The 16,226-nt window shown below is 41.4% G+C and overlaps 1 protein-coding gene across 2 annotated transcripts; it reads right to left on the bottom strand.

The window, feature by feature from the left end:
• Positions 1 to 2,441: 2,441 nt before the first annotated feature.
• Positions 2,442 to 15,877, bottom strand: LOC143658525 (zinc finger protein interacting with ribonucleoprotein K-like). Of its 2 annotated transcripts, XM_077130555.1 has the most exons (4): positions 15,528 to 15,877; positions 12,801 to 12,927; positions 11,462 to 11,575; positions 2,442 to 4,481 (listed from the first exon to the last, which is right to left on the bottom strand). In XM_077130555.1, exons 1-4 carry the CDS (start codon positions 15,564 to 15,566, stop codon positions 4,447 to 4,449), a joined length of 315 nt encoding a protein of 104 aa, XP_076986670.1. In that variant the 5' UTR covers positions 15,567 to 15,877; the 3' UTR covers positions 2,442 to 4,446. The 2 variants fall into 2 exon arrangements, with proteins under 2 accessions (XP_076986670.1, XP_076986669.1); XM_077130554.1 differs by lacking the exon at positions 2,442 to 4,481 and having other exon boundaries at positions 9,217 to 11,575.
• Positions 15,878 to 16,226: the final 349 nt, after the last annotated feature.

Raw genomic sequence — 16,226 nt, 5'->3', positions numbered from 1 at the left:
TGAAGCCAGAAGAAAGCAACAACACCCAGAACAAGACCAGCAGACGCCAGCCATGTGCCTTCCCATGTGACAGAGGTGTTGCAGATACCAGCGGCCTTTCTTTAGAGAAAGCTTATTTGTAAGCTGATAAATGCCCATTGTTAAAAGGCAGTCCATTTCTGGTATATTGCATTCTAACAGCTTTAGCAAACCAAAACAAGAGTACTATGCTACTGAAGAGTTAATATCTAAACATCTTACGTTAAAAAAGTAAAAATATGTACATTTTGAAGCATCTGTCGTGAGAAAATTGTTATTCTGAATCACTGATGCATTTTTGTATCATTAGTAACATGTGGGTTTTATAACTCAATTGACGGGATTCAGTCCTTTGCAGTTACCATTCGATGTGTTTTTTACTTCTTTAATTGCATATTTGTATTTTTTCTCCTGTAGTTGTACGTTTGTTTCCCACTTGCACTGATAAAGTCATTTGTCTCAAAATAAAAACACCATTATATAATATGATATGGAAAACTTTGAATATTTTCAGGTATTTTTATCCTTAATTCGAGGGATATAGAGTCAAAATTCTATTATTTGAAAACTACTTTAATAAATTTTTCTTTCTTTGGACATGTTACTAACTTAACACTCAGAATCTTTATTTAAATATTGCTTTCAATTTTTATTTTTAAAATATTTTCTATATAGGACTATTTTATAATTAACAAAATATTTAAATTTGTTGAATGGTCAAAACAATACCACTAGATTTATTCAGATAAATATTACTTGCCCTGCCATTTTGGTCACTGTCTTTCCTATTGGAAATTATTTTTAGTATCTTATCAGTTCTTTCCTCCACTGCTTATAAGAAAATGCAAATACATGTTTTAAATTCCTCTGTTATTTTTTTGGGGAAAAAACTGTTAGCAACATATGTACAGTGTTCTTCATTACCATTTCCTCCCCCACCCCTTTCTTTTTTTTAATTTAATAACTTATCTAAGGCATAACCCTATCTTAAGAAATAGAAACTGTGGCCATTCATACACAACCATTAAATAAATACCTTGTATAATTGTGCCTTTGTTAATTCAACCTGCCCCCTTTAGATAGACATTACAGTTGTTCTCAGTGTAAACACTTTATTAAATAAGTACATGTTCTTTTTAGTGGGGGTGGGGCATGGGCAGGCTCTGGGAATCGAACCCAGGTCTCCAGCTCAGCAGGCAAGAATTCTTGCCAATGAGCCACCACTGCCCATCCAGTACATGTTCTTGGTGCCCACTTAAGGTGGGAAAAGATGTGCCAGTTTAAGCACAGAATATTACCATACACTGTCATGGCAACTCTTTTTTTCTCTATGCATTCTTCTAATCCAATTAAAATCAACATAATCTAGATGTTGATATGGTGGTATCTGTCAACTTGGAATTGGGATACCTTCTCCTCAGATAAAAGCTAGAATCACTGGGAATTCCTTCTTGCTTTGTCTTCTTTATTCCCCTCATGCAAAAACATTTTTAAATTTGTACATTTAATCAACATCACTGTATACTCTAGGCATTCCTAAATTATACCATCTCAGTTTAATCATCTATCTTTCCTTCAGAGCTCCTCCCTCTATCATTCTCACATTCAGCTTCATTCAATGTACTTATATTATTGTGCTACAATCAGGTAGTATTGTGCTATCCATTTCCGAATTTTCAGTCAGTTGTGTTGCACAACCAGGATCCCTTCAGCAGCAATACCCAATCTCTACCCTATTTCTATCTCTTGATAACCTGTGTTCTTAACTGAAATTCACCATGTTCACTCATTAATGTTAGTTTGTATCAGTGAGACCATACAGTATCTGTCTTTCTAACTTCATTTTGCTCACTGGACATAAGGTGAAATCCACAGACTTGATTCTCAACCACCTGGTCTTTGTCAACTCCTTAGAGCTTTTATCTAAAAGGTTCCCTCACAGAGTAACAGGTTTCAAACTGAAATATTTCCTGGATGAGGTTGAGGATTTACTTGTCTTCTATTTGCAAAGAGTAGTTGGGGGTGTTTTTGTTAACACCACTTATCTTTCAGTCCATTAAGCTTTGCCTGAATTTCTCTAGGTGGTTGGGTCAGAATTATATCTGCAAAGTACAAGGTATTCTATTGTCTCCTCTTCTGGATCCTGCACGTTTTGTTAAATAACTTAGTTCTTTTGCAAGTGGCTGGACTATGAAATAGCAAAAACATAAGTTTGATAATAATAAATTCTGGATAGTCTGACCTCATTATAGAGATATGTATAGATAAACTACATGTGGTCATGTTCTCTTCTATTGAGTAACAGGTTAGTGTCTCATGGTCTGGGCAGCAGGCTCTATGGCCTCTGTCCTGCACAGGCACAAGCAGTGAGTCCAACAAATTCACAGTAGCAGTCTTCTCTCCAGATCTTCCCCTCAGGACAGAGGCACACACACCATCCAGATACAGATGAACTCTTTGTTTCCTTTTACTCACTCTCTCTTCCACATGCACTTTCCATGTTTCTTTATTGTAAATTATATGTGAAATTCTCATTGTGTTTAATTCATTACCTTTGTGATAAATTTACACTAAATAAATTTTTTATAAAATAATCTTTCATGAAAAAATGTTTCATAAAATATTATTTCTTTTAAATAATGATAATTTATTTTTATGAAATAAAATTGTTTGGATTGGGTCATGCATATTTTCCTCAATCAAAAATAAAAATATATTCCAATGTTTTACCTGGGAGAATTGTCAACTTTATGTTTGGATAACAGTTTTATTTCTCAGATGAGAGGTGTAAATCTATCTTTCAAGTATAAATATTCAAATATTTAATATTATTATTAATTTTTAATACCAACTGTAAGTAATTGATAATTGGTTTTTACTGGATAAAGCACCTTGACCTAGTTGTCTCTCCATTGGTTTATTTAATTATTTATTTAACTTTTCTTTACAAGTAACAAGCAGTTCTTATATACTTTGTAGTGTATCTGTAGGGGAATTTTTTAGTGGAACTTAATTTTTTTTTTTTTAATTTTTTGGTCTTTTGTAGTTACTGGAAAGATTTTAGAAATATTACCCTTCTCAATAGAATTACAATAAATAAGGCATGTATGCTGTGAATTTTCTTGGGGTTCCTATTTTGTATCTGATCATTATTTAGAAATAATGAGTCTAATATGATCTTAGTTTTGATTCAATATTTTCCTAATATTTTTAAATTTTGGTGACTTTGTGACTTTTATTTTTATTCTAATAATATAGTAATATTTTCTTGCTTTAAAAAAGATTAAGGTAAATTTACATATAGTTCACTAATTGTTATATAGAAACAGTAAACAAATGGAACATGTCATACAAATGTTATCTTTATAGTTTTTTAAAAAGAATTCTGCCTATCAGCAATATTCTTTTTAAAATTTGTTAGTTTATTTTACATATCTGTTTACTCTAAACTATATTATTAATTCTACCAAATATACTTTTCCTTTTAATTTTATGGACTTCTCAAATTTCATTTTGATTTCATACTGTCTGATAAACAAGCAATATATTATATTGGTCAAAAGCCAAAACTGTAACACAATATATAACTAAATAAGCCCAGTTTCCATCATACCCCTCCATCTTGGTCACTCAACCCATAGGTGGTATAATTTTTGTCAGTTTTTGGTTCATTCTTCTATAGCCCTACCTAGTGAGAGATGAAGTCATCGTTAGGCCTTTGGGACCCTGTGAGGCACATATATAACAAAGTAGCACTTGAAAGTTTAGTTCTTACAGTACAAAATGCAATTTCATATTTCCCTAGGTGGGAAACCAAATTTTTTAGCTCCATTTATTAAACAGCCCCTCCTTTCTCAAGTGATCTATTATGGTACCACTGTCATATATCAAAGCTCCATATATGCATAAGTCTACCTCTGAGCACTATTACTGATCATTGCCAATTTTTCTTATATCTGTGAAACTATCATACTGTCTTAATGTCTGTAATTTTATAACAACTCTAATAAAAGGGAAAGGCAAATGCCATCTTTATTTTTTTTGTATGTTATTATTAGCCCTCTGATCTTTCATGTAAATTCTAGAATCAACTTGTTGAGTTGCATGAAAAACCTGTTGGGATAGGCTCTGAAATGGAAATGAACTTACAAGTTGATTTGGGAAGAATCAATATGTTATTGATTTCTCCATTTGTATAAATTTTCTTTATTATCTTGAAGTAGCATTTAAAATTTAATCCATCTAATCTTGTCCCTTTTGCTAGTCTTCTCACTGAGCTTTTCTTCTGATCCTATAGATTTTATATGTCCCCTCAGATCATACTCACCCTTAGCCTTATAAGTTCCAGAGTTAAGGAATCCTAAGACCACACTCATTTTTGACACCAACTGCAAGTTTGGGATCCCCGAGAACACTGGGTGACTTTGGTCATGTCACTTCTGCCAAGGCCTCAGTACTCCTGCCTGTATAGGATGGAAGATGGACATTAAACCATAAAGTACAGGAAGGGGAGCAGATTGTAAACAATGGGTAATAACATGAATTCCCCTGAACTTTGAAGTAGCCCAAGCATATTCAAAGATAGGGAAGAGATTTCCTGGCAGTGTGGACTGCATGTGCCAAAATCCTGAAGTGGGCAGGAACTTGGCACATAGCCAGAAGAAGTGAGTGGCAAACAGTGGAATGGAGGAAGGTTCAGTAACTGATGCACAGAAATTTGTAGGCCCCTATAATTTGGATTCTATGTTAACTTCTGTGGAAGGCTAGTAGGACAATGACATGATCTAATTTCTTATTAAATTTTTCTCTGGCTTCTCTGTGGAGAACAAACTGAGGCAGGGCAAAACTGATATGGAAGTAGGCAGAGGCTGTTGTGGAGTCTAGGAGTGCATTGATGGATTAATTCAGGGTGGTGGTGGTGGGGTGGTGTAGAAATGACTTGGTATGTTTCAAGAGGCAGAACCAACAGGTCATGTGGATGGTAAGGATAATGGGGAATGGGGAGGTCACAGATAAAGACGATTCCTCCCTGAGGTAAGTTGAATATGAACCCCAGAAATATAAAGAAAAATGTTCTTAATCTGTTCCTGTGGGTGTGAACCCATTTTAAATAGGACCTTTTGAAGATGTTATTTTTAGTTAGAATGTAGTTCAACTGTGTATGATCGAACTGTGGTTCAATCTTATTACTGCAGGCTTTAAGAAGAAGCCACATGAAGGGGGGAGTTGGAAGTCAATGGAACCAGAACAGAAAGGAGAAAACACTGCCATGCTGTGAGAAAAGTCAAGAACCCAAGGATTGCCAGCAGCCAGCCCCACAACACCACAGTGTTTTGGGAGAAAGTACTGCCTTGCTGATGACTTTATTTTTCTTCTAGCTTCAAAACCATGAGCCAATGAATTCCTATTGTTCAGGACAACCCATCGTGTGGTATTTGTCTTAGCAGCCAGGAAACTAAGACACTCCTTCATATCTCAAGAAGATAGCCCTCACCACAGGGCTGGGCCCAGTTTCCTGTTCAAATTTCTTACTCTAGGTTAACATGCATGTATAGGTGGATTGAATGAAGCCAAAGGCTCACATATCTGTGATAACGATGCCAAAGTCTGTTTCATGTCCCTATTAAAGTAGTAACACAGTTGAATTTGCCATAGTCTTGTTTCTTTCACACAAAAGAGGCCCTACACTGCCCATATTTGATGACAGTGGTCATGAATCTGTGTGGGGCAGTGGTTAGAGGTACAGCTCTCTCACCTTCATTCCCAGCTGTGCCACTTATGAGCCATGGCCTTGGCAGCTGAGTGGCCTTTCGGATCCTGGTTTCCTCCCTTATAAACTAGGCAAGTAAATAATCATTGAAAACATCAACTTTCTTCTCAATAAAACAGGAGAACGTTGACAGATCAACTCTCAGGGCTGCTGTACATGTTGAAGAACACAGCATCTTTAAGGTGCTTGATTTGGTGCTTGGCACATGGACCTACTTCATAAATGTTATTGTAATGAACATCACTTGTTGTTATCCCTCTGTACAGTCCTTAACCCTTTCTGCTCCCACTTCCTCAGCATAGGATGCTGCTGAGGTAGGATTTTTTTTTTTTGAGTAAAATCAGACTGCAGGATTGCCGTAACATTTCCACTTGGGGACTTAATTGGTCTTGTGCCTCAATGACCTTCAAGTATACGATCTTGGTTCCCTACAAGCAAAATCCAAAGCAGCCTTGAATGTTGCCTGCTAGCCCTCCTCAAAACTGTTTCCCATGGCCTTTCTCCTCCTCCTCTCCTAGTACACCTAAAAGCTCCTAATATTGGGCCATATAGAACCACTTGCCAGTCCAAGCACTCCCACCTCTAACACTTGTCTCTTCCCTGGGTATTGCCTTCACCTGCGCATTCTTCAGCCATATAAGGGCAGCACAAATGCCCCTCCAGGAGACCCTCTGGGTTTCCCCATGGCTTCTTCAAAATTACTGACCCACACAGACAACCTAGAGTAGGGCAAGTGCTGTCATCTTTCAGAACTACGCCATCTCCCTTTGTACCAAAACCTCTGCTCAGAGCAACAGCAACATAAAGGAGGAATCATTTAACTACTTGATGTTGCTTACTATGTATGTATTTAATGACTGCTGTGAGTAATTTAAGGACATGTGCTTTAGAAGTAATGCTACAAAGATAGCTGGTTAAGTGGAAACACTGAAGGTGGAAAGAGAAAGGTTGAAGTTTGTAACAGTGCCTTAAGAGTACAAGCAAAGGTTGGGGACATGCCCAGACAGACTTACCACTAATTATTCTGGTAATTTAGCTTGCTCCTGACAGTCTTGGTTTTTCATCTATAGAGTGGGAATGATTCCAACCTCACTTCATCCTGCTGTGGCCATAAGTGAATAGGATGATGCCTATGAAATGCTTTTCAGGCTGTAGCTTTTAATGATTGATTATCTCTGTCTAGCACCCATGGACACACAGAGACCAACACAAAATTACATCTTGGGAAACAAGCATTCAGAAGGAGAGTATAGAGACATACACACAAAAAAACTTTTGGACACAGAGATGAATAGACACAGTGACACATAGAAAAACAGGGACAGACTTATTGAGAGAGAGGTATAAACACACATATTCATAGACAGGTACATTCACAAAAGGTCATATGCCAATGCAGATGTACAAACACATCCAACCCATCCATGCAGAAAGAGAGGTACACACAACTGCACACACATATGTACTGGTAAGACATGACCCAAAGCCAAAGATCAAGGATATAAATATGTGCAACTTATTTTAAAGTCAATTAGACTGCAATTAAACTGTTTAAAAAACAAATATCAAAAGTTGTCACTGAGGTTATTTGCAAATACTGTATTAGTATGGTGAAAACAGAGTATTACAGTGTGCTATTGTAACTTTCCAACTCCATGTTCAGTGACATAATTTATTTACACTAAGAAACTAGGCAAACACTACAAATCAGTGCTTGTTTTATTACTGAATGTCTAGAGTTAAGAAAATAATGGAGAATGTGTTAATAATGCAGATTAAACTGCAGTACCTTTTGAGGTGGGTAGTATCTTTTGAGTAGCACAAAAAGGTGAGGGAAAAAATTAAGGAAATCTTCTTCTATTCATAAAATATATTCCACAGAGCTAAGATAATACTCATATCACTGATGAATGAGTGAAATTCCACCAAATATCTTTGTTGTTTCACTGTCTTACTGCTTAAGAAAAACAGAAATAAATAACCAAATTTCATAAAAATGGAACTAGGCAAAAGATATGAAGACACATTTAACAAGACATACAAGTGACAAACACAGGAAAAAGCACTCAACATCCTGAACCCTTAGGGAAATGCAATTAAAACCAAAGTGAAACACAGCTACACACACCCTAAATTGGCTAACACCAAGTACTGACAAGGACATGGAAGCACTGGGACTCTCACACAGTCCTGATGGAAATGCAAAAGGGAACAATTTTAGGTCACATTTTGTTAGTTTCATAAAAAGTTAGACATCTACCTTCCTTGTGACTTAAAAATTTTCTTACTAATTGACATAAGAGAAATGAAACCTATATCCACATAAGAATTATATGAAAATGCTCATGGCAGCTTTATTTGCAATAGCCCCAAATGGAAATAAACCAAGTGACCATAAACACATGAAACAAATGAATGGATAAAAAACTGTGGCACACCCATAGAACAAAATACTACTCACCAATAAAATAATGAACTAATCACATAAGCATCACTGATGATTCTCAATAAGTTATACAGCATAAGGGAACAATAAAAATGAGTGAACAGTTCAGGATTCTAATTATATGAAATTCTAGAAAAAACGAACTAAAAAAAACGTGTCAATAATCGCCTAGAGGGCCAGGGGACAGCAAGAGCACAAAGTAAATATGCAGGTGACAGATAGGTTCATTATGATTGTGATGATGGTTTCGTGGCTTTTCATCAATGTTGAAACACCAAATTTTACACTTAAGGTATGAAGTTTATGGCACATCATTTACACCCAAAAAACTTATTAAATGGTTCAAAATTAAAATCTACATCTCCCACTCTTCTAAGAAAATCAGGTTTGCATCCCCATCTATCCTGACCCAACCATCTCTCCTCAAAGTGCAGGCTTGCCTCAGTGGCACCAAATATTGGTAAAGCAACAAAAGCATTTTCTACCTGAGTCAACAGGTATGCGGACTGGGTCACAAAAGCCACATCCTGGTCTAGGGAATCATTCTTGTCTCTATCATTGTGACCTGCTAGTGCAGCAACAGCATTAAGTGGACAGCCCAAAGAGGAAAAAATATCCACAAAACCTTTAGATTATTTTCTCTGACAATGACATTTGCTACAAAAAAGAGAAGGTCTTGAGAATTTCTGTACACACTGATCCCACCCAGTCATACTGACAGAAACAGTCACGGATGCATTCTTGGAGGTAGTCCATTCCACGCCTTTGAGGCAGTCTCATCCATGCTATTAATCCAGAATTTCTTTATCAATTATGGTTTTCCCTGGCCTCTGTCATTTCACAACTAGTGATACTTGCTTACTGCATTCTGGACATCAGGGCACAGAGTTCCTTTGCTGACCTGGGGAAGGGATTCTCCTCAATAGTGCTGGGCATTATATGAAATCCCCTATGAACAAGTATTCATACTGTTCTCAAAAATACTAGAGATTGTCACAACTGCCCATCTTCAGGATGACCTCTGAGCCTGCAAAAATCCTGGCACCCAAGTGACAAATTAGGAACACAAAGCCTTGCAGTCTTTCCTAGGAAGACCTAGGTGGCAATGCCAATTAGGACAAACCTGGGGAGCTATTTTCTGCCTTTATACTGCCACAGCTCAGAACCAAAAAGTCTGGAATTCCCGGAAAGTTACTTACCCCTTCATGACAGCAAAGTTCAATTCTGTTTTCAAACCACTCCACACAGAGAATAGAGAACAGATTAAGGGAGGCTTAAAAATGAAGGCCTTTCTTATTGCACAAACCAAAGCAATTATAGGAAGGCGGTTTCTGGGTTGGTGGCTTGGAGGCTGAAAAAATCCATTATGAGCATTATACAAGATCAACAATGTCCCTAAAAAAAAGTTTTCTCTGCAAGCTGAAAGTGGATAGCACGTGTTCTCAGCCAAAACTGGATCAAGTCTACGCCCTAATTAGTTCAGAGAAGAGAATGAGAACCCCATAAGGCTCAGACCACTCCAGATTTCCTCCAAGCACAGAAATCTGCTTCCCTGGAAACGTTGAATGGTGACTGTTGCATGCTGTGTAGACCTGCCAGGGTGTAGTAGTGAAATGGCTTATCCACAAAACTGGAAATGATAAATCTGGCAAGGACCCAGGGTAGGTAAGAGTGTTTAATGTAGTTCCTTGAAGTTTCCCACATATCTGGAAATCACGGGAAATTTCCCCAATGTGGGCGATTTGAGGTGGAAGTTCAAATCCCTCACAAGGGACTCTCCAGTGTCACTACATTGAGCATGGAAATAGCATTCTATGCACATCTAGACCTTCCTCCATCATGGCCACTCTAGTGTTGAACCAGGTTGGTTTTGTGGGTGAAAGATTTGCCGCATTCACTGGGTTCATGAGGAATTTCTCCACTGTGACCTCTCCAATGTCGAATGAGGTTAGAGCTTTTTCTAAAGGATTTCCCATATCCACTGCATTCATAAGTCCTTGTACCAGTATGAATTCTGTGATGTTCAGTGAGGTTTGGTTTGTGGCTAAAGGATTTCTCATAATCACCACACTCATACGGCCTTTCTCCACTGTGAACTCTCCAATGTTGAATAAGGTCATAACTTTTCCTAAAGGATTTCCCACACCTGTAAGGCCTTGCACCAGTGTGAATTCTGTAATGTCGAGTGAGGACAGATTTGCGGCTAAAGGATTTCCCACAATCACTGCACTTGTAAGGCTTTTCTCCAGTGTGAACTCTCTGGTGTTGAAAGAGCTCATATTTTTGGCTAAAGGATTTCCCACATTCACCACAGTTATAAGGCCTTGCACCAATGTGAATTCTGTGATGTCGAGTGAGGACAGATTTGCGGCTAAAGGATTTCCCACAATCAGTGCACTTATAAAGCCTTTCTCCAGTATGACCTTTCCAGTGTCGAAAGACATTATCTTTGCAGCTAAAGGATTTCCCACATTCACTGCACTCATAAGGCCTTTCGCCAGTGTGAACTTTCCGATGTCGAATAAGGGTAGAGCTTTGTCTAAAGGACTTCCCACATTCGCTGCAGTCATAAGGCCTTGCATCAGTGTGAATTCTGTGATGTTCAATGAGCTCAGATTTGCGCCTAAAGGATTTCCCACAATCACTGCACTCATAAGGCCTTTCCCCAGTGTGAACTCTCTGGTGTTGAGAGAGGCCAGATCTGTGACTAAAGGATTTTCCACATTCGCTACAGTCATACATCCTTGTGCCAGTGTGGATTCTGTGATGTTCAGTGAGGTCAGATTTACGTTTATAGGATTTCCCACATTCTCTGCACTCATAAGGCCTTTCTTCGGTATGAACTCTCTGGTGTTGAACAAGGACATATCTGTGGCTAAAGGATTTCCCACATTTGCTGCACTCATAAGGCTTTTCTCCAATGTGTACTCTCCAGCACTTAGTGAGAGTAGATTTGCAGGTAATGGATTTCCCACGTAAGCAATACGTGTGATCTCTCTGGTAGTGAACGAGTTCAGATTTATAACTAAAGGGTTTTCCACATTCACTGCACTCATTAGCCCTTTCTCCAGAGTGCACTCTCCAGTGTCTTTTAAGACTCGAATTGTGAGTAAAGAATTTTCCACATTTATTACATGTATAAGGCCTTGCACCTGTGTGAATTCTCTGGTGTTCAATAAGGCCAGAGATTTGGCTAATATCTTTCAGGAATGAGACACAGAACTCACAGTGGTGGGTCTTCTGTGTAGATGGAACTGCTTTTGAAGTCCTGACCTGTGACACTCCTACAGAAACAGTTTGCTCAGAAGGTATCTCCTTATTTTCTGTTCCATGCCAACAACCTGGAAACAGGAAATTCTGATGAAATGCATGTTGACTGTGGTGGGAGGGGGAAGCCCCACTACAAATGTGCATCAAACACACCAAAGAGTGAGTCCATGAGATTGTTCTGAAAACAAGGGAAGTGGGGGCAGGTTGAGAAAGGGGTTGCTTTGTAGTACTGGGTCAATGGAAGTTAGGGAATGGAGAAAGCCTCACCAGACAAGCGACACAAGACATGCAGCATATGAAAGAGGGGCATAATCTCCAATTCACTCCTCAGCCAAAAGACTTCAGCAGGACTTGACATCTGTGTTGTGCAGGTTAGTTCTGTTCAGGCCTAGGAAAACTCAACTGGATCTGAGTAGCTGGTGTTCCAATATTAATTTAAGGATATATGAGCATCCTGACACATACTTTGCATGGGTCAGTATTGGAGAAAATTACAGACGGAGCAGGAAGGAAGAATAGGTGATGCATGGAGGTCAGAAAGGTAAGGACAGTCAGGGACCAAAAGTCACAGATGTAGTAACAAGCTGTAAAGTGTCAAGTATGGGAAAGAAAAAGTAGAAATGAGGTGTGGCCAGTGGCATTTGCACCAAAACATTGGACATAGGACAGATTCTTGGCATAAAGTAAACACAGCCCTGATGTCATGCTGTGTTCCAGGGTCAGGCCTTCTCTGAGGCCATCTTGCCATGTCCACCCTGTGAAGTAAACAGGATTCTCCCACCACTCCCAGTTGTGCAATTACATTGGACTTGCAGGATGCAAGTCCTAAAGGAAAGACAGGATGGGTGACTGGCAGTACTGGGCCAAGCAATTCCATACAAAACAGACCACAGGAAGGAAAACTGATACCATGACAAGTGTGCAATTCCTGGGACAAGCAGCCATGAGGAAAGGTCAGTTAGAGGAAGGAGCAGAACCTAGAGGAAGGAGCAGAACCTGGGACTTAGGGATGCCATGGATCTAGTAGCAGATGTCCTGCCAGGGACAGGGTAAACCAGATGAGATCTGTTAGGCTAACTGTAAGACTCCTTCCTGCATACTCTGTAGTAGCAGACATTAGGGCTGCTCAGGGTAGTGCACACAGTTTGGCCCTGGCACCCACAGCTTATATGCCAAGAATGTGGTGGAAAGTTAGCAGAGCCCTTGATCTCACTGTGAAAAGAACAGAGCTGCTTCTTGGGGAAAACTGGAATGGCAGAAACCAGCTCAGGACACGGATGGGTGTAAGGGCCTTACCCAATGATGTTATAATTGCAAAGTTCTCCAGCATCACATCATGGTACAGGAGCCTCTGAGTCTCATCAAGGAGCCCCCATTCCTCCTGGGAGAAGTAAATGGCCACGTCCTCAAAAGCCACACATCCCTGTCATGATGGGGAGAGTTCATTCCATGATTAGATTCTCTCATAGAAACCAAGTTCATACCCACCACACATCCAACCCCTGCTCACCCTACTCCCCAGCTCCCTATCTCAGAGGACATACCAGGTCCTGGTACCCCTGATGTCCTCTCTCCTCATAGTCCCACAGATCACTGTATCAGCCTATAGCCACAACAGGCAAGTCAGTAGGCAGACAACATCTAAGTTCTTAGCCTGGCCTGGATGGCTGCACCCCCTCTAGTCAGACAATATCCCTAGGAGACTGAATCATGACCCCAGACACAAATAAATCTGTGTTCACCTTTCACCTTTAAATCCCTACAGGGTCCTTGTGACCACATTTGATCACATTCTCTCTCCATGTGCATATCACTGTACAAAACCTTTCTCATGGTTGTACCCTACACCTCCCTGTCCCATGCTGCAGGCATGTCCCTGCCCCACCCCCAATCTGTTACTCAGAACATGGCATCTGGAGATTGTGGCACATTCAAATAGGATTCTGTACCAACCCAGACCTACAACAGTCCCCACTGCCAGAGGAGGCTCCAAATTCAGCTATGAAGGTCTTTCTCCCTGACTCTTCCTTGTTTCAACCTCAGCCACCCAAAACCATCTGCACATCTCATCAATACATGGCCTCTTCCACTTGTACTGTATTTGCTGCCTCCTTTCCCATCACAGCCTTCTCTCCACCTAAACCTTATTCAAAGCCCAGCCCCAGTGTCCTTACCCAGGCCCACAGACTCTGTCTTCGGTGCCCCCAAACTAATTCACCAGCGTGAATGAAACATACCAGGCCACAACAAGAATCACAAAATCCTAGTGAGTACATGGAGCAGGGAATAAGCACCAGCCCCAAATCCAGCATCATCTTGCCTCAACTGCTCGGATGCCTCCACATTCATCTCACTCCCACTCATTCCTCAGCAGTCTTGGTTACATGCAAAATCACTATCTCTCCCATACTCTTCCCACGGCTACTTCTCTATCTAACCTGTATTTGTGATGTCTACCACCCCTACCCAAGAGCCCATATAAAGGACCCAGTCCTTGACCCCCACATTTCCTTCCCTGGTCAGTTATAAGCATTATCACTATGACCAGAATTCTCTAAGTAAATGTCACTCACAGCTCCACCCAAGTTCACTGTACACCACACCATTATGGAGATGCCTCCATCCTGAACCCCTCCCAGAGTTACAGAACTGTTTCAGCTATGCACTCATTGTTCTTGCAAACATCTCATAACTCTTCTAATGGCCCAAAACAAATCTCCTGAAATCTCCAATGAAAGAGTCCTTCTATGTACTCCATTCTCCGTGGATAGAGTTTCTTTCCTTCCAGCTGCTAAAACCAAAAATCTTAAGAGTCCTCCTTGATTCCTCTTAGTCTCTTTCTGACCTTCAAAATCAGAACATCCAGACAGCTCTACTTAAAAAACACATCTTGATGCAACCATCATGCCTTCCCCTTTCACAGCCACCACACGGGTCCAGACACCATCAACACTCACCTGGATTGTTGCAGGAGCCTCTTCCCTGGTCTTTCTACTATCTCCTTCCCACCTATAATCTGTTCTCTATGATTCAGACACAAGGAGACTGATGAGATCCAGTCATGTTACCTTCCTCCTATGTTTGAAACCTCCCAATGTTTCAACACCTCCGGAATAGACACACAACTTCTCAGGGAGTCCTTCCAGGCCTAACTCTATGTTCCCATAAGGAAAAAAGGAGACCTGCAGAACTTTAACCCTCACCTCCAAGCATTTGGGCATTCACGTGAGACAACCCACCACACCTTATTCTATTTGTCAGCATTGGAATCATTCCATTTAACACCTGGTCTGGACTTAAGAGTCTGGGTTTGTTCTGGGTCCCCAAATCCAAGGGCTGGAAGAGTGTCAAGTGAAGCATCCCAAGACACCACCATTCCATTTGGGTGGAGTCAGGGTGAGTAAGGCTCTGGGTCACCCTCTTCTTACTAGTACGAGGTCAATAAACAACTTTGCAGTCATTAGAATCAGTGGGAAGAGGTTGATCTTGAGAGTCAAGCAAACATGTTCAGACAACAAGGACTCAGACAGCTCCCTGGAACCAGGTATCATAGGGATGATTGTTATCTGTGGGTCTTAATTCCATATGCGGACTCTTACAGCTATGTAGCCCTGTACAAGAACCAATGCTCCCTTGGGCCCACAGCCATAATTCCTTTCTCAGTCTGTTCTTCCTTTGAAAAGCCTCTAAAGAACTTTTAAAAGCTTACTCCTTTGTTCACAACTCTCCATGTCTCCAAGGGAACGTACAACGTCTCAGCCTGCCAATCCTGGCGTGACTCCGCTTCAAAACGATATCGACCCCGAGTTTTTCGAATGCGTACCTAAAAGGTCTTTGTTCACGCCAGTTTCTCTGCCTACAACCCTTTCCCACACCTCATCACACCAGCTGTCAGAAATGGAGACTCATCCACTGGTGCCTCGGATAGCGCCTCGACTGCCGTGCGGGGAGCAGACGCCCCTCCGCGGGGCTTCGGGGCTCGGAGGAGGGAATGGGGGGCGAGCGCCTGAGGACGCGGCTCACCTGGGCCCCGGCCAGGGCCGGGAGCGCAGCCGCCGCCATCGCAGGCTGTGGGCGCAGCGGGCCGGGGTCGGCGGCCGGCCGCTGGGGTTGGAGCAGGAGCACCGGGGTCGCTAATCCAGGCTCCGGTGGGGGCCTCTCCGGATGACGGCGAGCCCCGCCTCTGCGTTGTGGGGACAACGTCCCCCTCGAGCCTCCGCGGCTCCGTCGCGACCCTGGGCTCGGGGCTCTGGACCCAAAGGCAGAACGAACTCCAGGGTAACAGGAACAGATGACCGCCCCGAACTGGTACCCGCACGGAACTGCTCCCCTACTAAGCTGTCATTGGCTTCAGGCCCGGACGTCGCGTTGGGAACCCGCCTCCCGGAAGAAGGCCCAGCGGTGCAGCGGGAAAAGCTGGGGGCGGTTTCCTGGGCTCCGAGGGCGTGGGCGGGGGTGCGCGCTCTTAAAGGGACCGTTCCCCGAGTTCTGCGGAGAGTTGTTTGCACCACATACCAGAGTGTTTGGAGACATATTTCGTAACCCATGAAGCTTGGCATGCTCCCAGAGGCTAAAAATATTATTTCAGATGTCTCCAAAGACTACAAATCCAAATGGGCCTTCCATCTGAAACACAAAACGTGACCACTCTTAGCAGTGGTATCTTACTGCAGTTGAAATCCACACACTCCGAAGAGTTCGAGTCAGTGCTGTGCGTCTCTG

The sequence above is a fragment of the Tamandua tetradactyla genome, chromosome 16 (assembly GCF_023851605.1).
Source record: "Tamandua tetradactyla isolate mTamTet1 chromosome 16, mTamTet1.pri, whole genome shotgun sequence".
Classification (NCBI taxonomy): domain Eukaryota; kingdom Metazoa; phylum Chordata; class Mammalia; order Pilosa; family Myrmecophagidae; genus Tamandua; species Tamandua tetradactyla.
Note: the sequence above shows the minus strand (reverse complement) of the source record. Positions and strands in the feature narration are given on the sequence as shown.